Genomic DNA, 19,839 nt, shown 5'->3' on the forward strand with positions numbered 1-19,839 from the left:
ACATTTATAGCTCCACTGTGGGTTGGCAAGGAAGTTGTGTGAGCGTGTGTGCGTGTGTGTGTGTGTAAGAGAGGGAGGGAGGGAGAGTCGGTATGTACGTGCGTTCCAGCACGTGTGTCTACCTTTGTGTGTGTTTTCACGTCTCTGAGCCCTGAAAGGCCTCCCGCTCTGTTCTGTTTGCTGAGGAATTACTTAGGAAGTTATCCAAACAGCGGTGTTATCGTTGTCATCACTTCTCTGTAATGACCATACCACCCTGTTTGAGCCCGTGGAACAACACAGGGAGGCTCCTCTGGTTCTGGGTGCAGTCTGGCCAGGCTGCTGGCCCGGCCCAGAGCAAGGTGTCATCCAGGGGAACGCAGAGTCAACACAGAGATGAAACGAGGACACGGGCGAGCGTTTGTTGAAGGGACGTTCTCAGAATGCAGGGGTCGACATGCACATGCTCGGAAGACAGATGGTGCGAGGTGATGGCTCCCCATGCGCTGCTCCACCCGAGAGGCTGAGTGTGAGAGGCTGGGAGGTTAAGAGGCTGGGGGGGGGCAGGGGTGACAGGCTAAGAGGCTGTGCGACTGGAAGGCTGAGAGGCTGGGAGGCTGAAAGTCGGGGAAGGTTCGAGGCTAAGAGTAGTGTTGTTCTCTGTCTGAAATCTCCATCACCAGCCAGGAGAGAACACAAACAAACGTCCATCTCAGGGTCAGAAAGGCTGTCCCATCAGGGCTAGGCTAGGCCAGGCCACGCTAGGCTAGGCCAGGCCAGGTTAGGAGTGGGCCCCAGGGCCTGAAACAGTAGAACCGGACAGAGCTAAATCCCTTGGTCTTAGTCAACAGAGGGTCCTAATGTCCTCACAGCACCCTCAGGGACGAGGAACTGGGGTCGGCACGCCAGACACACACCTACACACACACACTCGGATACACACATGCGCACACGTGTACACCCAATCTGAAACATACTTGTACTTGCAAACACGCGCACGCTAGACACACACACACACACTCCATCCCTAATCCCGCCAGCATGGCAGCTATTACCGGGAGAATCCTTCTGCATTACCTCAGGCTCTGGCTGTTGGTAAAGATTATTAGTTAGGAACAAAGTCAACCCCCAGAAAGGCTTGAGTTTCATAGAGATTTATCAAAAGAAAATGTTATTCTTGGCTTTGCGCAACACACTTTGAACACACAACTGAAACACAGTGTGCTTGGGGCGCTTGGAGCCCTCACGTCATAGCCCTCAGGCGGGCAGCAAGATGAGACCAGATACCTGCTGGGGGTGGTGTAGGACCGGAGCTGGAAGTGTCATGGTGGCTAATAAGTTTGTCTCTCATCTCTTGCTGTAATTACAAAAACGATTTCCCCTCAGGCTCGGGTCTCTCCAAGCCTGTGCCCCCATGGTTGTATCTCTGGGTGTGGTAACTGTGTGTGTGTGTCCTGTGTTGTCCAGGGGCTGTGTCACTGGTCAGTGTCCAGGGAGTGGCGGTCAACGTGGATCCGGTCATCTGCACCTGGCTGCTGCACCAGCCCCAGAGAGGCCCCAGCAGACAGCAACAACAACTACAGCAACAGGTAAACACCCTCTCTTCATCTGTCTTTACGGAACGCCTCCCTCGGTCTGTTTTGTGCTCTCTCTCTTTCTTTCTCTTTCCCGCTCTCTCTTTCTCTCCTTGTCTCTCTCTCTCTCTCTGTCCATCCTCCTCCTTGGCCCTACCTCTTCCATGTCTAGCTTCTCACTGAGCTCCATCCAGTCTTTCTCTGTTTATTTGACGGAGGTCATGGTGCTGGTTATGGACACTGCACACACTGTATGTACACACACAAGACATTACACAGGTTCACCCTATATAAATACATGAATGCAAGTATCTTAGTAATACTATCCATGTTCCCATGTTGGGGGGGTAATCTCATCCGTTTTAGGCCTCCCACCGTTCTGGAAGACTGTGTGCTGACTAGCAGAGTCTGTACTCCAGCAACAGCAGCTTGGTGTGTGTGTGTGTGTGTGTTTGTGTGTCTGTGTGTGTGTCTGTCTGTGTGTGTGTGTGTCCTGCTTTTCCTGTCACGCAGGGTCTGGGGGTCAAAGCTTCTTGGGGAAGCACATGTTATTAGTTGAACCAGTGTCAGTGTGAAGGATGCACTCGACTCTGTCTGGCTGCCTTTCTGCCTTTCTGCCTGCATGTCTGCCTGCCTGCATGCCTGCCTGCCTGCCTGTCTGCATGTCTGTCTGTCTGTCTGCATGTCTGTCAAGGCTGAGGAGTCCAGCCTTGGACTGGAGGACAGGCAGAGCACTGAAGGACGAGTTCTAGACTCTGGCTGTTCGGGGTCCAAGAAGACAGACGTGTGTTGGCTCTGTTTGCTGTGTGTGTGTGCGTGTGTGTGCGTGTGTGTGCGTGTGTGTGCGTGTGTGTGTGGGTGTGTGAATGAGTAGCAGGGAGTAGCTGACATGATGTCACTCAGCAGGAATGACTGATGGTAATTGTTCAGGTACTTGGTTTTAGCGTAAATGTTCAACTCTGGTCAGGCACATATTTTCCATGAAGTGTAAAAGGATAGATGTATATATTTAGCTCATTACATATTTAGTCAAGTTTCACCTCAAGGGAAAACTCTGTTTCCACTGGATTCGAAGGTCATGCAAGTGTTTTTTTATGGATTTGATGTATGTGATCATTTGTGATGCCTTTCAGAGAACTAGTAGTCACCATGTATGTGTAAGCACATGTACATGCATGTGTGCGTGTGTGTGTGTGTGTGTGTGTCTAGTAGACACTTGGCCCATGCTCTTGCAGCTGGGTCAGAGCTGCAGCTGGAGGATGCCAGTGGCACATCAAGGTTCCAGGTCGTGTGTGTGTGTGTGTGTGGTGTGTGTATGTGGTGTGTCAGGTCCAGCTGTGTGGGAGGCCGCTCAACACAAACACCCACACAGCCTTCAGCAGCCATGTTGATCTTGGAAACACTTCTGGGTCACTGCTCTCCCTCCCTCCCCCCCCCCCCTCTCTCTCCCTCCCTCCCCCCCTCTCTCCCTCCCTCCCTCTTTCTCTCTCTCTTTCTCTCTCCCCCTCCGTTTCTCAGATGTGCTGCCTGTCCCTCACTAGACTCCCTACATTAGAGCCGTAGTCATGACTACAAAAACGACCATTCCCATGATGGGAATTGTGGGCGCGCTCAGTCATGTTGTGATGTCATTGCAGGCTTCAGGCACGGTTCCCATGGTGATGCCCATGGCTAAACGGAGGGAGGACGAGATGTCCGTGGGGAGCACTCCATTGGCCAAGCAGCCTTCCAATCAAGCCTCTGACTACGCCAGCAGCCCAATGAAAACCAAAACGGTGACAGGTAAGGGCCTTGTGAACCCTGAACCCTCTGCAGCATGACGGAGCAGGTCTCGAACAGTTATCTCCTAGGTGACACCTCTACATGACCTTTGACCTGCTAAGCAGCCGGTACGTTCCCCCTGGCTGTGGCTCTGTGTCCATCTGGCTCTCCGTTCTCATTGGCTGGATTGTTTGGGTCCCTCCCATCAGCCTCTTTTCCACTTTAGTTGCCCACGCCGCCCAGAAACACACACTCTTGCGTCATGGCGTTGGTGTTGCTGCTGGGTTACGTATAGACATAAACACACACACAAACACACGAGAAAAATCATTTAATTGTTAGACCCGACTCCAATTCTCCTGAAAAGTTTTTTCCAGCATGGCATCTTGGTGTTTCTAAACTGGAAACTGTGAGCCCTGAGGACTGACGATGGAGGGATGGAGGGGTGGTGGGATGGAAGAATTGATGGATGGAAAGGTGGAGGGATGGATGGAAGAATGGATGGATGTAGGGGTGGGAGGTGGGAGGAGGAACATAGAAGTGGAGAACAAAACGGGTGCAGTAGATACAGCCCTGGTAACTGGGGGGGGGATCTCTGTAACCCTGGTAACTGGGGGGGGGATCTCTGTAACCCTGGTAACTGGGGGGGATCTCTGTAACCGGGTTAGGAGCTGTGTGTGACAGATCCCAGGGTCAACCTCCCTCCAGAGGTAGTTTTACTGCAGCTCTCTCCGTCTCCATTTATAAACCCTCTCCTCCACACTATTGGTATTTCATTGAAGTGATTCACTGGAGCGACGCTGGCACTTGCGAACTGGAAAATCGATTAGGACAGTGTTTTAGAGAAGGGCCTCAGAAGTCTGGCTTGTTTGGACCCAGAGCTGTTTAGACTTGAGCCACTCCAAAGTGTCTCTTCTCTTTCCTCAGAAGCCGGAAGATAGGAGAGCGACGTCTGGGGAAAGAAAGAAAAAAAGAGTGTTGTTGTTTCTATCGTTCCTCGGAAATGTATTTTGAGCGGTGCCCATGGTGAGGTCATGCTCTTACAGTAAATACGCGTGTGTGTGTGTGTTTCACCATCCAGTGTTTTGATAGGAATAGGCTCCTAAGATGTTTTCTAGCCCTAGAAGATCCATTAGGGATCTTTCCCCACTCTTTTAATGACTTTGAAAGCGGGCAGTCGAAAGGTCAGAGCTCTACCCTCCCTCCCTCCCTCCTTCCCTCTCTCCCTCCTATCAGCCTCTCTCCCTCCCTCCTCTCCTTCCCTTATCTCCACCCCTGCCTCCTTCCCTCCCTCCCTCTCTTACTCTCCCTCCCTCTCTCTTACTCTCCTTCCCTCCCTCCCTCTCTTACTCTCCCTCCCTCTCTCTTACTCTCCTTCCCTCCCTCCCTCTCTTACTCTCCTTCCCTCCCTCCCTCTCTCCTACTCTCCTTCCCTCCCTCCCTCTCTCTTACTCTCCTTCCCTCCCTCCCTCTCTCCTACTCTCCTTCCTTCCCTCCCTCCCTCTCTTACTCTCCTTCCCTCCCTCCCTCTCTTACTCTCCTTCCTTCCCTCCCTCTCTTACTCTCCTTCCCTCCCTCCCTCTCTCTTACTCTCCTTCCCTCCCTCCCTCTCTCTTACTCTCCTTCCCTCCCTCCCTCTCTTACTCTCCTTCCCTCCCTCCCTCTCTTACTCTCCTTCCCTCCCTCCCTCTCTTACTCTCCTTCCCTCCCTCCCTCTCTCTTACTCTCCTTCCCTCCCTCCCTCTCTTACTCTCCTTCCCTCCCTCCCTCTCTCTTACTCTCCTTCCCTCCCTCCCTCTCTCTTACTCTCCTTCCCTCCCTCCCTCTCTTACTCTCCTTCCCTCTCTCTTACTCTCCTTCCTTCCCTCCCTCCCTCTCTCTTACTCTCCTTCCCTCCCTCCCTCTCTCTTACTCTCCTTCCCTCCCTCCCTCTCTTACTCTCCTTCCCTCCCTCCCTCTCTTACTCTCCTTCCCTCTCTCTTACTCTCCTTCCTTCCCTCCCTCCCTCTCTCTTACTCTCCTTCCCTCCCTCCCTCTCTCTTACTCTCCTTCCCTCCCTCTCTTACTCTCCTTCCCTCCCTCCCTCTCTTACTCTCCCTCGCCTCACCCTCTTCGTACTTCTCTCCCTCCCACATCTCGTTCAGCTCTTCTAATGGCTTTTCCATGCGTCAGCATCTTTGCTAACCCGCATCTCTCCCCCCATTACAGTCAGTCAGTAAACAGTCAGTAAACATTCAGCTTGGCTCCTACAGTCTGCAGGCTTCTCTAACAGGCTGTGGTGTGTCAGTAGCACTCCTAAATACACACACACACACACACACACAAGAGCAAGCGCACACACATGCCACGGTATACACGCATTCAGTACGGTCCAAAACACCACAAATCAAGATACTTCAGTTTTTCATTTGTTTTGAATGCAATAAGAAAAGAAAAAAAGAATCATTATCACACGATAATTTCAGTTAAAAAATCTGACAATCTGATTGAAAATTTCAGAATATCTTTTAATTTGCCCCCCTCTTGCTTTAAGGAGAGCATGTTCAAGCTGACATGGACTCCTCAGAATACTGTCCCCAGCGGACACGCATGTTTATTTTCCTTTTTCCTGGATGATGCAACCCTGGGAAGAGAGCATCTCATGTGGCCTCCAGTTCTCTGTGACACTGTATCATGTGACCGTGCCTTCCTGTGTGTGTCCAGTAGATATCAGATGTGGGGCTGCGTGGCGTCCCTGACCCTGTGGCAACAGTAAACACTCGCAGCGTAATTACACTTCCAGTCTTTGCTAAAGCAAAAGCAGATTTCCTCGAGGCGTGGGACTGTGGGCAAGGGTGCCAGATGAAATGACAGATCGGACGAAAAGGTGGCCGGCTCCTGGTGGACCCGACCCGCGCTGTGCCATCCAAGGAACACATGTAGCCATGGTTACAGACCCCTCTGGCCCCCCGCCCCGAGGGCTTGCGGTTCTCGTTGGGGAGAACAACAGGCCTCCATCAGTCCTGGTCAGACAATCTCCCTGTCTCTCTCTCTCTCTCTCCCTGTCTCTCTCCCTCTCTCTCTCTCTCTCTCTCTCTCTCTCTCTCTCTCTCTCTCTCTCTCTCATCTCTCTCTCTCTCTCTCTCTCTCTCTCTCTCTCTCTCTCTCTCTCTCTCTCTCTCTCTCTCTCTCTCTCTCTCTCTCTCTCTCTCTCTCTCTCTCTCTCTCTCTCTCTCTCTCTTCTCTCTCTCTCTCTCTCTTGCCCTCTCTTTCTTTCCCTCTCTCTTACACTCTGTCCTCCTCTCACTCTCTAGTTCACTGTTTCCTCTACCTACATCCCTTTCTCCCGTGATTGATTGGGTGTTTTCATTTCTTTGCTGGATGGCAAAGGACTGCAGGGCCATAGTCTCCATCGGCCAGGGCTGCTGGTCATAGTGTGTGTGTGTGTGTGTGAGTACCTTGAAGGATCATGGTCAGGCTTGAGATATTCTATTCTTCTATTTGGTTTAATGCGATTCTAATGGTTATTCTGTCTATAAATCAGTCTGTACCCAACATGGCCAGGAGTTGATCATGTTTGTCTGTGTTGACAGTGTGGTCCCGTGGTATTAAACAGAATTGAATCAATTTTCGTTTTTCACACGGTCGCTCACTGTACTGTACACACAAACTGTACACACACACACTCCTACATGAGTGAGTGTGTGTGTGTGTGTGTGTGTGTGTGTCTATCACTAATACTGGCATGTTTACCCAGACATATGATGTAGCTGTTTGGTTTGAGTGGAACATGAAGCTGTGGTGATGCAGTGAGGCAGGTCCTCCAGTGGTGGACCAGAGTTCCTCTCCTCCGATGCTCCTTAATCTCATCAGCCCTGACGCAGGAAGCGCCCGTCAAATTGATAATTGCTCCGAAAAATGGATTACGTTGTTGTAAGAAGTGAATGTGTAATGGCCGGCTCAGTTTTCTCTGTTGGACAGGCTACAGAGCGTTTCAGCGTTCTGCTAAAAAAAAAAGAAAAAAAAAAAACATCCTTTTTTATAGTTGCTAAATTGTAATTTGGCATTTCTCTCGGTAGCTCTAATATGTTTGTTTTATGGTAAGTCTAAATAAACTCCGGGGGTAGATGACAGGGTTGATTTGGGGGTTATTTGTGGCGTGATTTCCCTGTGGGGTTCACGGTCGTAATCATGCAGACGGTTTCTTTTTCCCTCCCTCCCCTCGTTCTGTGTTTGTGTAAACAGAGGGGGGGGGGGGGTGTCCTGTGTGTTTGCCAGTTGGAGTCAACACATGGCTTTCTGCTGCCCTCCCCTTTGACACGGGGAATAAACACAGGGACAGCGCTGGGGATGGGCTGGGGGTGTGTGGTTTGGGATGAGGTTTGGGGTGAGGCTGGGAATGAGTTTGGGATGAGGCTGGGGCTGTATTTGGGTCTTGGGGATGAGGCTGAGGCTGGGTAGGTGGTGGTGACGGGGGTGTGGCAGCACCAACATCTGCCCCTCTAGTAACATGCCATAGCCCACAGTAGCCATACACATCCTGCTGACCTGGCCTGCCCGAGTACATCAGGGTTACAGTAGGGACCAGTTTCATACCCAACCAGTTTGGTTGGGTCTGATTCTCAGACTCTTGTGTTCTCTGACCGGACGGACGGGACACAGTATGTTGTTGTTCCATCCGATTATGTCCTCAGCCAAGCCTCTGTAGATATGTCAAACCACACATCGACCCTCAGGCAGTTCATCGAAGTTTTGATTTCTCTCAGGGGTCCCCTCTGAGTCACGCACAGTCCACAGAAGTTCCAGAGGTCCTTCATGACGATGCGCATCTGCTCCAAGCAGCTCTGGAGCTCTGGGGAGACCGAGTGTTATGTTGTTGTGATCCTCCCAGACCATAGCTACAGCTCTGGGGGTTGGAGGGGGGAGGAGGGGCGGGGCGGGGGTGCTTAGAGACACGCAGGGACATCTCATCTCCGACTTCGCGGGAGGCACGTTGATGTCATCGCAGCGCTGTGGAAAGCCTCCGTTAGGTCGGAGGAGAGCGGTCCGCTGCATACACATTTGTAGAAGTTAGACACTAGACTTTGAGGTATTCTATCATGGTCATGGCGGGAAATGGGAACGAATGTTGTTCCGTCCCTCCGCCCAGAGTGCCGTTATACATGAGTTTTTTTTTTTATGTTATTGTCCTCTGCAAGAACTCCACGGACCAACGACTTAGATGAAAAACAAGTTGTTCTGGCTCGGCCCCGGATTCCATTTCTCCCTCCTCCCCTTCAATTACACCACAAATTGGTTCTCATAAAACCATCCGTAAGTATTTTCTTAAGCGTCCTAATGAAAGCGTTGTTGGCGCGCGGCGCAGTGCAGATCGCTAACCTCCTGAGCCTCTCATTGTTTCTCAAGCGCCTCGCGGAGTCACAATGACCTCACCGGCCCCGATTTGAAATCCTAAAATTAGCCCCTGGCACAGTCAGAGCATGACTCCAGCCATCACTGCTCGAAGATGCCTGGTCTGACCTGGAGATGATGGGAGGGGCTTCTTTTATAGTATTTTTTTTTTTGGGGGGGGGGGAGAGGGGGAATAAAATGGCGTAAAGGAGTTAAAGGACGGGAATGTCGTTCTCCTGGAGGATTCTGTCAGGAGACATGAATGAGAGACAGAGACAGAGAGAGAGAGAGCGAGAGACACAGAGACTCTGCAGTGCTCCTCAGGCCTGGTAGCTTGATGGAAGTCAGTCGGTTTGTATTGGCTGCCGTGTGCTGTGGAGAGGGATAATGTTTTCATTGTACAGTTATTGATGTAGTTTCATTTTTCTCTCAAAGTCAATAATGTATCCGAGTAATGATGAGAGGCCTGAGGAACGTAAACAGCGAAAGAGGGGAATAATGAGAGGGTCTCTGGGGAGGGCGGGGGGGGGGGGGGGGGCGAAGGTGCTCTCTCTGGGGGGGGGGGGGGTGTATAGATTAAACTAGTACTGGTTCTGTCAGAGCCTACTAGAGATCCCATATAAATAAGCAAAAATTGTAGTGTAGTGGATTTAAGATGGAGGTGAAGAGGAGGAATGAGTGTGTGTGGGTGGGGGGGGGGGAAGGAGGGAGGGAGGGAGGGAATGTGGCGGTGGGGGTCAGCCCTCTCAGGGCCCTCACGTCAGTTAAACAAAGCCATGGCGGTTTTCCCAGGGAGCATCGCGGTCAGACTGGCAGCCGACAGGAGCCTTCGTCTCTCCTCAGCGCTGGAGGGAGACACGCACACACACACACGCGCTCGCACACACCACAGTTACCTTGACTTTCTTCTAGTGGCTAGCCCTAAACCCACAGACCTCACCACCTGAGAGTGATGAGAGAGGGCGAGGGGGAGAGAGGGAGGGAGCCAGCGTGAGAGAGGTAGATTAAGAGACAGAAAGCTAAACATCTCTCCAGAACCCTGTGTTCTCCAGCTTTCCCGGGGTCTGTGGCAGTCTCCTCAGCACCGCGCTGTAACAAATGGAGCCGCATAAATATTTAAATAAACACCGAGCTGCATCCAAAACAAATAGGCCGGCCCCGTTGTGAAGGCGCTCGGCGCTCGCCTCCGCGTGCAGCTGTAACAGAATATACAACACTTCGTTTTACTGTAAACCGCCGTTAATGGGGAACATACCAGAGGTGGAGAGAGAGGGGGAACCTGGCAGCCATCGCCTGCCGCTGAAAGGTGGAGGGACAGAGGGACGGAAGGAGAAGGATGGAGGTGAGAGGATAGACGGGGAGAGTGTAATGGCGGGGTGGAGGGACAGAGGGATGGAGGTCGGAAGGAGAAGGCTGGGGGTGAGAGGATCGAGGGGTGGGTGGTGCAAGGATAGAGGGGGAGAGGGAGAGTGTAATGGGGGGCGGAGGGACAGAGGGTTGGGCGATGCTGTTCTGCCTTGGGGGGAATGTTCCCTGTTAAGGACACTAACAACTAATGTTGTTATGATGTTAGCGGTGCATGGTGACTGGTGATGGGACTGAGGGGTGTGTGTGTGTGCGCAAATACATTGTGTGTGTTTGTGTGCAATACGCTTTCTCTGCCCCCACAAGTTTATGGCCGAGTGTTGCTCAGCTCATGAAATGAGGCAACACAGATTTGCTTCACACGATATTGCTTTCTAATTGGCCTTCTCCCGCTCCCTCTTTCTCTCGTTCCTTAGCCTTCTCCCCTCCCTCCCTCTCTTTCTCCCTCTCTCCCTCTCTCCCTCTCCGTCCTCCGCTTTCAAGATTCCACGATGTGACAGTTGGAGCAGTTAAACACAATGAATCATCACCTCCCTGCCCTCTCATGGCTTTATGACTGGCAGAGAGAGAGTATGTGTGTGGCGTTGTGTGTGTGTGTGTGTGTGTGTGTTAGCGGGATAAGGGGATGGCACAAGATGAAGACCATTCATACTCAGAGGTCTCGTTGGTTTTGGAGACCCCTCTCTCTCCCTCCTACACACACACACACACACACACACACGCGCTACAGTGGCGCTCATCTGGGTTCCGCCCCTCTCTAATATTCTCATCATGTGTGATGGATGGTTCCGCTAAGCCAGGGGGACGGACGATGAGGTCAATGCCCAGAGATGAGGCTCCAGAGCTGGGCTGCTCCTCCGCTGAGCTGGCCCAGACCCCTTGCTCCATAGGAGCTCAGCCTGTGGTGAGAGCCGAGCACTAATGCTCACGGTATCATGTCGTGCCTCTGCCGTCGGAGGTGAGGAGAGGACAGGAGAGGAGAGAGGAGGGGGTGGGGAGGAGAGGAGGGATGGCTGTTGGGGGAGGGTAAGGGGTGGGGAGGAGAGGAGGGATGCTAGGGGGGGAGGGGAGGAGAGGAGGGATGGTCGGGGGGGAGGGGAGGGGAGGAGAGGAGGGATGGTCGGGGGGGAGGGGAGGGGAGGAGAGGAGGGATGGTCGGGGGGGAGGGGAGGGGAGGAGAGGAGGGATGGTCGGCGGGGAGGGTAAAGGGTGGGGAGGAGAGGAGGGATGCTAGGGGGGAGGGGAGGAGAGGAGGGATGGTCGGGGGGGAGGGGAGGAGAGGAGGGATGGTCGGCGGGGAGGGTAAATGGTGGGGAGGAGAGGAGGGATGCTAGGGGGGAGGGGAGGAGAGGAGGGATGGTCGGGGGGGAGGGGAGGAGAGGAGGGATGGTCGGGGGGGAGGGTAAAGGGTGGGGAGGAGAGGAGGGATGCTGGGGGGGAGGGGAGGAGAGGAGGGATGGTCGGGGGGGAGGGTAAAGGGTGGGGAGGAGAGGAGGGATGGTAGGAGGGGAAGGTAAGGGGAGGAGAGAAGAGGAGTAAAGGAAGGGAAAAGTGATGGTGTTGTTTTGGATGTTTGGGGAGATGGCGGGGGGTAGAAAGAGTGGTTGGTCGGGCTTTGGAGTCTGACATCATTGGGGTGTGTGGTAGTGCTGCCAGTTCTGATTACCACCACTGGATGCACACACACACACACTCACACACACACTTATCCTGGGGTTAAGCCTATCCTGTCTAGACAGACAGGCCACATGACACAGTGACAGAGTGAATCAGCCAGCCAGTCAGCCAGACCACAACCTCGTCAGACCCCACATTCAGCCCGGCTCTCAACACCATCAAACACCCTTCAGACTACAGCAGGAACCCTCCATCCAATGCAACACACAGCCAACAACACAGAGACACACCAGCCCACCACTGCTTACTGGGGAACCCAGCCACGCACTGTGCAGTACAGTGGAATAGCAGGTCCGCTCAGCGTGACACCACACAACACAACATAACACAGTATCTCATAACATAACTCAACAGTTTACAACATAAGTATAGCAACATCTGCAGCATAATCCCATGACATGACCAAGCTGTCTGATGGTACACGTAGCACCTGGATTCTGGAGAACGTGAGAACCCAGGCCAGACGAGATGATCTCCACACACACACACACACCTGGGAGCTCAGTCACCCCACCCTTAGCATGGGGGCAGGATGCCACGGCAACCGCAGGCCCCGCTCACGGGACAGTCAACGTTGTCTCCGTCGCCGTGGCAACCCCTCCCCGCAGCTGTTGCCGCGGCGACCCCGTCGGCTGTTTTGGGCGCTGTTGCGGGAAGCGTGGGGGTCCCGGGGAAAGGAGGGGGGTGACATCACCGCTTGTTTCACGGCAACTCTGGGATCGCTCCTTGCTGAGCGGGCGGACTGATTTAAATCATGGAACATGTCTTAATGTCTCTACTGAGAACCTCAGGTCTGCCGCTCGCTCCCGCCGCTCTGATGGCTTTACCATCCACAGACCTGGGGCCAGGACATCAGCTGCAGATACCGATACTGCAGGACCTACACTGAGACCAGACCTGGCCCTGACCCTTCCACATCTAGGAGTGGTAAAAACAATGTTATTTTGCATGATGTAATGTCTTTTTCTCTCTCTCTCTCCCTCCTCTCTCTCTCTCTCTCTCTCTCTCTCTCTCCCAGAGTCCCGTCCTCTGTCCATCCCTATGAAGGTGCTGCCCCCGTCGTCAGAGTCCTGGTCCTCACCCGAGGAGAGGATGAAGGAGCTGATTGGCTGGGTCTGGGACGCCGTCAAACGCCTCACACTACAGGTACACTTCCTGTCGGCCTCTTCCTGTTCCACCATTGTCTTATTGTCACCCCTCCTCGCTCTCTCTCTCTCTCCCTCTTTCCTCTCTCCTCTCAACCCGGCCTCTTCCTCCTCACCTCCTAGTGAACCTCATGTCTTGACCTTCCATCTATCCGTCATCTTCTTCATCCCCGCCAACCACACTCCTCCTCTTCATCTGCATGACATCATGCCTGTCTGAGGTCTGTCCTGGTCTGGCCCGGCCCGGCCCAGCTCGGTTGTCTGTCTGCGGCTTTTCGAGCCCTCTGTTCATCGTTAGGCTGGTTTCCATACGTATTGTCTGCCTCACTAGCTGCTGGCTGGCAAGCCTACCGACTGACTGACTGACTGCTAGCTGGTTAGCTGGCTGGTTGTGTGTCTGGTCATTGTGCTTTGAGAGCTTCAGGAGAACCACATCAGAACCCAGACCCATCTGAGGTTCATAAAGACCCACCCACCAAACCTGGGACAAATAGAGTCTCTCGATGGAGGGTTGTGTGTGTGTGTGTGATTGTGCACTCTTACGTGTGTGTTGGCGTAAAAGGCTGTGCATGTGTGTGTATGCATGGCCGCATGTTACCTAGCCTGTGGCAGTCATGCTGGAAGAAACCCTCAGAGGTTGGCTAGTTTCTGAGTCCTGGTTCCGGGACCAAACCATGTAGCAGCAATTAGGCCCGGTCCGCTCCGCTGACATGCCTGTGGATGCGGCCCAAACCCACCAGCTGCCGGCACCGCTCTGGAGATCCCCAAACATTACTGGTCCATTTATGTGAGTGTGGTGTAAACAGAGAACCTAATGGGCCGCACAGGCTACAGATGGGGCCCAGTCTGGCCTGGTGGGTGTGGGGGGTGGGTGGGGGGTGGGGGGGGGACGGGGGGGGGGTGGGGGGGCGCAGCTTTTCCATCTCTAAGAGGAAAACGAGACTGGAGGATATTTGATGATTGCATGGTGGCTCTAGGGCTGAGGTGGCACGGCGAGGATGTGGATGTGTGCTAGCTGGAAACAGTCTCAACTGGTGAAAACCTTCTTCATCCCCTTCTCTCTCTGTCTCTCTCTCTCTCTCTCTCTCTCTCTGTCCCTCTCTCCGTCTTTCTTTCTGGTAGCTGCAACTATGCCGATACACCACCCATCCCCGGCCCCTCTCCATTTGGGGTTAGGCTGTTTTGTCGCAAAACACAAATATTCACTGGAAAAAGACACACAGCACAAACACATACTGTGTACCAACTCACCACACACACACACACCCGTTCACACACAGTCTTGCTGTCGCTTGCGTGCTGTAAACTGGATGTCAGCCCATGAGTAGTTATTCCAGTGATGTCCCGTTATGCATGACTTGGAGGCAGATTATTATCTTAATCCCTGCATGTCACAGTCTGTCAGTGGTGCTGCTGCTGTCAGCCCAGAACTGCTGGAGAGGCTAGCTGCCCCAGCACCAGCCCTGCAGTGCTGCCCTGTTAGTCTCGGTCTGTGTCTCTCCCTCTGTCTGTCCCTCTATTTCTCTCTCTTTCCATCCCTCCTTCTCCCCCTCTCTCTCCCTCTTTCCCTCCCTCCCTGTTTCCCTTTCTCTCCCTCTCTGCCTTTCCCTATCTCTGTATTTCTCTCTTGCTTGCTCTCTCTCTCTCTCTCTCTCTCTCTCTCTCTCTCTCTCTCTCTCTCTCTCTCTCTCTCTCTCTCTCTCTCTCTCTCTCTCTCTCTCTCTCTCTCTCTCCCTGTCTCTGTCTCTCTCTATGTCTCTCCCTGTCTCTCTCTCAGGAGGTTGTGAGTGCAGGCATCATGGGAGACGTTCCTGGTCTTCTCCTGGATCAGCCAGGTCTAGAAGTACCAGATGGGCCGTTAATGTCTAAAGCAGGCCATGGAGACGGATCCATTTACAGCTGGGGCTCCAAGGACTGCCATGGGGGGGGGGGGGGGGGGGGGGGGGGCGAGGGATCCACGGTTGAAACGGTAGTTCATCAGATCACTCTCAGGGAAGCGAGGCAGAGAAAGATGTGTTTCCCACACTGAGCAGTGAGGTAATAGTGACATACCTTCCAAACCCTGCTTAGCCACTCTAGCTTGGGCTGTCCCACCCCAGTCAGAGAGACTAGGCATGGTTCGGATGGCCTGGCCTGGCCTGGCCTGGTCTGGTTGACCTGGTTTGGTCTGGCCTGCTATGCTGCTGTCATCGGGAGAGGAGAGGATGAGTGTATTTTCCTAAGAGAGCAGCTGGTTTCTTGGTAATAGTGTGTAGGTGGTATTATTTTAGTGGTCACTCTAGGTTAGGGCTCTGAAGCATGCTGTTTTGTCAGCACCTTGGCAGAGCCCGAGGCGGCTGCTTGCCCTTCAGCCATCTCTCCGCCCTCCATTCTCTCGGCCCTTCTCCTCTCACCCCCTGACCCCACCTCACCTCTCCCTCTTCCCCTCTCTTCCCCCTCGTCCCGCTCCACTCCCCCTCTCTTCCTCTCCTCCTCCTCCTCCCTCCTCACCATGCTCGCCCCTCGGCCCGCTCAACCCCCCCCCCCTCCCCCCTCCCCAGGGCACTCGTGCTCCCCAGCGGTCCAGATATGATCACAAGTGAAGAGGAGGTGATTCTATTTCAGGAATTCTGTAATAATTCCTTCTATTTAACACGTGAATGTGTCCAGCGCTGGCAGGAGACCACGTTGCTACCAAAACTGAAATGGGAGCCCCTGAAACAGAGAGGACGTTGCCATGGAAAAATGAAGTAACGCTGGTCCCTGCAGCTGCCCTGCATTAATGAATAGAAAGAAGAGAGGAAGAGGGAGGTAGAAAAGTTGGGTGGGGGGGGGGGGGGTGGAGAGTGAAAGAGAGACACGGGGAGAAAGGGAGATGAGAGAAAAGGGGATGGAGAGGGAGAGAAAGGGAGAGACAGAAAGATAGATAGATGGAGGGAAGGAGGGAGGGAGGGAGGAGGTAGAGTGCTCCAGCGTTGGTGTGGCTCTGAGACCAGTCCAGATGGTTTCCATGAATAGAATCTGACCCCCCCCCCTGCCTCCTTGCTTGGAGCCCCTCCCTAAACACATGACTTCACACTCCTCCACCTCCCTCTCTCCATCCCTCCGTCTGATCCTCCCTCTGTCCATCCTTAGCTCCCTTTCTCTCACCATCATCCCTCCCTCCCTCCCTATCTCCCTCTCTATCTCCATCCCTCCCTATCTCCCTCCCTCCCTCTCTCCCGTCCTCTGATCTCGGTATTGTCACATGATTTGCAATTTGCAGCTTTTCATTTAGCTGGTGTAAATCATTGTTCTTTACAGGAAGCGAGAGATCAGGGCAGGGATGCTCATGTTCTAAGTTATGGAAATGAGAGGTTGACATTAGTTCACAGCCCCTTCAGTCCGTCTGAGGTTCAAACTTGGTGGGAAGGCAGGAAGGATGACTGTAGTCCAGTTCCCATCACCTCAACACGTTATGTTGAAAACATCTACTGTACCCTTTTTTACCAGATTAGTACGGCAGCACACACTTACATGAGCACATGCTCACACACACTCACACACTCACACTCACACACATGGGCAAGGCCAGACCAACACTGTGGGTCAGGCGTCCAGTCTGAGTGCTTTGCTCAGTGTCTATGTCAGAAACAGGAAATTACAAGCTGTGTTTATGTTCTGGCACAGGACAGGATAGGCCTGTATACCCAGGCTCCTGGTGCATTATGAGAAGGTAAGTACAGTGGCATGGTATGAATGTGGATGAAACAAGTGTGAACTACTGGAACTGATATCTACTGGTACATCTACCCCTTACATCTACTGGTCATCTACTATAGGCTTTGGAAATGAGTAGAATACTTTCCACAGCCTAAAGTAGATCTACCAGTAGATGTGACAGTAAATGTACCTGTAGATGTACAGTATATTAGCCGTTTACTGAGTGAGAGAGCTGGGGGTCCTGATGACCTCCTCAGGAAAGAGAGATGAATGGAGACAGGAATGTGGTGTGAGTGGGAGGGAAGGAAGTTAAAAAAATGCCTTTTTGTGACTCAATAAAGCCCAGTGTAGCCTAGCCCCTGGTGGAGGCTGACGAGGATGGGGGAGGCTGTTGGGGAGAGGGTTAGGCAGGCAGGGCGTTGGACGGCTGGAGGGGAGGTAGGCCACATTCGTAAGGCCAATGTTGGATCAATAAACGAGGCGATCAAAGCTGTAATTAACCCTTGGCGGTAACACAAACAGTCTGGCCAATAGAAACAAACAGATGCTTCATGTCACCTCCAGGGTTTATTCTTGCAGATTTCCACCTCGGCCCAGGGACCCCCACAGCCTGTCAGCTTCTGTAAGCAGAAGGGCACGGACCCCACACACACACACTTACACACACACTTACACACTTACACACACAAATTTGCTTACCAGTTCTTTTTACCTCTCGTCAGGGGTTATACGCCCAAAACTGTCTGTCTCACACTGACAACATATCAATTAGTCCATCTGGAATGGAACACATGCACACAGACACGCACGTACACACACACACACACAACTCTGTCTCGTGCACTCGCACACGCAAGAAAACATGCTGTGTCCACCTTTTCCTATTTAGTTTTGCAAATCTGCCAACACTAGGAGTCTACATCAGGGGTCACAGAGGAGTGTAAACTGGTCGGGGGGGTTGAGGTGGGGGTGGCGGGTTGTTTCTATAGAAACCTCTCCACTGCGACCGTGCAGGAAGAGAGTGTCCATCCCGTCCGGCCCAGCCTCGGCCTCGGCCCTGGCTTCAGCACAGGAAGATTACATTTGGAGGGGTATCGGGTTTTTCAAAACAAAAGGATGTGTTCCGTTGCTGCAGATCCCTCCAGTGAGATTCGGGGGTCCAGAACTGCGAATGTTTTCGCCGGGGATTCTGGGAAGGTGTTTCTAATTTCCTCCCCTATCTCGGGGTGATTTCCTGTGTCTGGTTGCGTCTGTGTGTGATTCACAGTGTGTTTGGTGTGTCAGTGCTCCTCCGAGACCTGCTCCTGCCCACTGGAGTTCATCCACATACTGGGGCCCTCAGACAGCTCCAGACCTGGGTCACATACTTCACATACATCTCCCTAAACTGTCAAATACTTGAGGTGTGTCTGGTTTACTTTACATAGTATAATTAAATCAACAAAAACCATCCCAAAAATTGCTAACCCTAAGATAAGTTGAAACATAAATCATTTGATTTGACCTTAGTCTGTACAGTTAGCTTGTCCTCCTTCTAGCAGGCTAGCCTGCAAGTTATTTATCTTCCAACTTGCCAGCAAGCTATCTTGACATTGTTTTTTTTTTCTGCTAACCTTGCTAGCTAGCTTGTCATGTACTGGCTTTGACTTTTACTCCTTGCTAGCTACAGTAGCATTCCTGTCATGTTCTCTAGCTAGCATACATGGCTTATTGGCTAGCTATTCTGCCATGTTATCCAGCTAACCTGCTAGCATTTTGGCTAGCTATCCTCTGATATTTTCCTGCTAGCCTAGCTGGCTAGCCTTTGCTGTGCTATACTGTCTGTGCCAGAAGAATGCTAGCTAAGTGCCTCCTGTGGTTATGTTAGCCACTTCCACATGGCCCAGTCCAACTTTAAACCAGACAGCTGCTTAGCCTGCAGAGAAGGCAACCAGCACTGCGCTACAAAGCTGGAAGGAGATAAACCAACTTTCTGGTCTCAGGGGGGAGAGAACTTTGGATAGTTACTGAACTTAGAATGTTAGAATGTGGGAGTGATGCACAGGGAGCGGACTTGGGACTGTAACATTATGATACTCCTGCTATGAAGACAGGAGAACGGAGGGAGAGGGAGAGAAGACTGAAAATTGAGCAGGGTCCCTCAACACATGTGCTGTCTGATTAGGGCGCGGAGTTCATCAAAAATAAAGTTGAACAGAACTTCAGAAATGAAACCAGCTCCATATTTAGACCCTGTGATGTTAGGCCAGGAATGGAAATTTAGAAGAAAAGTTGTTTTCAGGCAACCTACCATTTAATCAAAATACCTCCAAGTGGATATGTTAGTTCTCTCTTTTCCTCTCTCTCTCTCTCTCTCTCTCTCTCTCTCTCTCTCTTCCTCTCACCCTGTCGAGTGTTATTTATTTACTTGAAAAGCATCTGCGTATTTCTTGACAACTTAGAGAGGATGGAGAGAGTGTGCATGTGGGAGAGAAAAAGGAGAGGCAGAGAGTGAGGGAGTCAGGAGGGTGCTGGGGAGAGAGAGAGAATCTGCCTGTAAGAGGAGACATCCATTCATTACTAGACCTGAAGGGGTAGGATCAGTGTTAATGCTGGAGATCACTACCAGTCACATCCTAAATAACTAGACTGTCACTCACCCTCCCAAGCTACTCTGCTCTCCCTGTAAAGGTATATTACTAACTCACACAACACAGACACACACCCCTCTTTCTCTTTCTCTCTCTGCTTTTCTCCATTTCTGTCTTTCACACACACACACACACACACACACACACACACACACACACACACACATGCGCACACATACGGTAAGCAGTCATTCAGTCAGTGAGAATCTTCCAGTGGGACTCTGCCAGGGCCTGCGTCTGAGTGTCGCTGTGTAAACACTGTGTTTCACCGTTGGCCCTGTACTGGGTCTGGGCACTGACTTCACCCTCAGGACAAACACACACACTGTGGCTTCTTGGCCAACTGGCTCTAAACTACATCAGCACACAGCTGTGTGTGCGTGTGTGTGTGTGTGTCAAGTACAGTATAAGCGAATTTCCGTGTGTGCACACGAATGTGTCCACCAGTGTGTGTGTGTGTGTGTGTCCGTGCTTGTTTTCACCCGTGTGTGTGTGTGTTAGTCAGTGGGACTGGGGAACACTTTGCTGTTGCAGGTGCCATCCTTCACAGGAAGTGTTAAGCGCCGAGCTTGAGCGCAGTGAGGATATTAAAAAGAGAAGGGGGTCTCACAGTGCCTGTCTGAAGCTGCCGGGGGGAGAGGGGAGGGGAAGGTGGAG

General features: G+C 52.4%; 1 protein-coding gene across 1 annotated transcript in view; it reads left to right on the forward strand.

Annotated features, from left to right (window-relative positions):
* The window catches only part of LOC134023840 (intermembrane lipid transfer protein VPS13B), a 152,059-nt gene that overhangs the window by 26,872 nt on the left and 105,348 nt on the right, over positions 1 to 19,839 (forward strand). The window contains exons 4-6 of the mRNA XM_062466198.1: positions 1,447 to 1,568; positions 3,191 to 3,335; positions 12,745 to 12,872. Of these exons, the coding sequence (XP_062322182.1) occupies positions 1,447 to 1,568; positions 3,191 to 3,335; positions 12,745 to 12,872 (395 nt within the window). The remainder of the gene's footprint in view (positions 1 to 1,446; positions 1,569 to 3,190; positions 3,336 to 12,744; positions 12,873 to 19,839) is intronic.

This window comes from Osmerus eperlanus, chromosome 7, assembly GCF_963692335.1.
Source record: "Osmerus eperlanus chromosome 7, fOsmEpe2.1, whole genome shotgun sequence".
In the NCBI taxonomy this organism is placed as follows: Eukaryota; Metazoa; Chordata; class Actinopteri; order Osmeriformes; family Osmeridae; genus Osmerus; species Osmerus eperlanus.